The sequence below is a fragment of the Macadamia integrifolia genome, chromosome 10 (genome assembly GCF_013358625.1).
Source record: "Macadamia integrifolia cultivar HAES 741 chromosome 10, SCU_Mint_v3, whole genome shotgun sequence".
NCBI classification, from domain to species: domain Eukaryota; kingdom Viridiplantae; phylum Streptophyta; class Magnoliopsida; order Proteales; family Proteaceae; genus Macadamia; species Macadamia integrifolia.
This window is the reverse complement of record NC_056566.1, coordinates 28,637,879-28,640,168: the sequence shown is the minus strand read 5'-3', so window position 1 is coordinate 28,640,168 and position 2,290 is coordinate 28,637,879. Positions and strand designations below refer to the sequence as shown.

The 2,290-nt window shown below is 40.3% G+C and overlaps 1 protein-coding gene across 1 annotated transcript in view; it reads right to left on the bottom strand.

Annotated features, from left to right (window-relative positions):
- LOC122090905 (root phototropism protein 3-like) overlaps positions 1-2,290 on the bottom strand; it is a 7,452-nt gene continuing 5,162 nt past the window's right edge. Inside the window, exon 3 of the mRNA XM_042660665.1 lies at positions 1-2,041. Within this exon, the coding sequence (XP_042516599.1) occupies positions 854-2,041 (1,188 nt within the window). The 3' untranslated portion in view covers positions 1-853. The remainder of the gene's footprint in view (positions 2,042-2,290) is intronic.

Genomic DNA, 2,290 nt, shown 5'->3' with positions numbered 1-2,290 from the left:
TTTTTGATAGGTAGGGAGGGAAGTAGGTAACAGCTAGGAGACTCGAACTCGAGACCTCCTAGTGAGCATGGGTTTTATACACACCACAGCTCACCAACTGCACTAAGCAGTTGTTGTTTATTTGGTGTAGTGTTGACAATAGGTAAGAGTGCACCCCTTCCCCTGTTATCCAGATGAGAATTCATTAAGCCTTGTGACTCTGCTCATTCATATGTCCCCATAGCAATGTGGTCAAGCCACTTGATGGTGAAGCTTTACTACTTCTGCCTGCAGTAGTTATATTAATTGGAACCAAAGTTGTGCCAGAACAAGCATAATTCAGCCTGCAATAGACTCTACTACACCACAAATCTGGTGATTGTAACGTTCAAGAATGGCTCAGCTCTAGGATCTACCATTATACTTGGTCAGTATAGAATGCCGTACGTTAGTAAGTTCGCAATACAACTAGTCATCAATAAACCAGGCTACACCACTTCCAGCCTCTGGGTAGTTGGGTTGGTGCCCCCGTAGTTTGGTTTTTTCCTGTCATCGGCCATAATAAATTTTCCCATGCCTTCCACTATAACTAAATATGGTTAATGTTATTCTATCAGTAAGTCCAGCATCATTACTGGTTAAGTCAAGTCTGTCCAGAATCTGAAAATAAAACTGGGTCCCTACCCATCAGTTGGCAGACTAGGTGAGCTGAAGCCAAGTTCAGATGGCCATGCCCTGTCAATGTGCAGCCCTAGCAAGAACCAAGGGATCCAAAGCAAATGAAATAGAAAAATGGGAGAGATGATCACCTTAAGGCACAGTATTCCCTAAAACCTCTCCTCATATATGTTTTTGTTGGTCAAATTTCAAAATATCATGTACTCTCATGTCCTACTTCTCTTGAATTAATACAATGCAAATAAATCCATACCTCAAGGTATGTATCTATAGCCGTGTAGAGCTTGTCATTGCAGTATCGGGCATCCTCTGGCAATGCTTCTGCAAGTAATTGAAAGTTCTTCACAGAAAGATTGCTGTCCCTTGCAACTATTGCTAGGTAGTCATCCACCACCCCGGCCACGGCATCTATTCTCGATGTTGTATTACTTGATACAAAATCAATATAAGCTTCCACCACCCTAGTTACTAGATCCACGTCATAAACAGTGTTAGCACCTCCATAATTCTTCACCATGAGATCTACTGCAGAACAACTCTCCAACATTTCAGCTGCTCTTCTTTCTAATTCTGACAACAATGCAGTATCAATGTCTACCATTAAACTCACCTTGAGAAGGTGGAGTAGGAAATTGCAAGAAAGTGAACTTTTTTCTGTAGGAAATACTCTAATCAAACTTTCAACTTTAACCCTTCGTCCCACATCAAGATGGTCATATACTCCAACTTCAACTTGAGAAATCCATTTTGCTGCCCAATTGCTAATGCATGCTCCAACTAAACCTGGTTTCACTCCTTTCCTCTTAATTTCTTCAATCACCATAATGAAATGATCAATTTTAAGAAGTGTGACATCTTCAATCCACCAACTTTCTGCTACTGTCAGACCACCGTCACCACCACTCTTGTTATTATTGATCGAATCCTTCATGTTGTTAGACAGAACATTTAAGCACTGAGGTTCATCATCACCACAACTGACCGCTTGGGCATCTGTACAGGCCTTCCAAGCAATAGATTCTGTACAGCGCCTCACAATTTGCAACTTGTCAGCCCATGAAGAAAGGGACTCGCAGCTTCTCAAGATCTGAATTGTATCTTTCCATGATGCAAATATGACAAAGCTCAAAAATGATTCAGTTTTGGAAATGAGATTTCCTTGTTCAATTTCTTCATTCATTTCCAGAAAATGTGCAGCACAGTATAGAGGAGCAACATTAGCGGCTGTAAGGTCAACTGCCAACCCATAACAGAATTTGACTACTAGCTTAAATGACTGGTAGCCACCAGGAAGGTTTTCCAGTTGGATATTCAGGCAAGAGTTTGTTTCCCTGTTCGTAAATACCAACCTATTCAAATATCCACTTCTTGCCACCAAGGGGAGCTAAGCAAAGAAACACAAGAAAGGCGAGTACTGCATTAGTTTAGTGGATGGAGCTGCTCTCATACAGAAAAATAAAATTCCCTGTAAATATTTGTTAAGAGTATAATAAAATTCCCTGTAAATGAAGAACTTGTCTTTCGTCTATCCAAGTTTTTTTTTTTTTCTCCTTACTTTTCAAGCTTAATAATAATAGTTTGTTAAGAAAGGAGGCAGAGCTTGGTGTACACACGCTTGAGTAAATCATTTTTT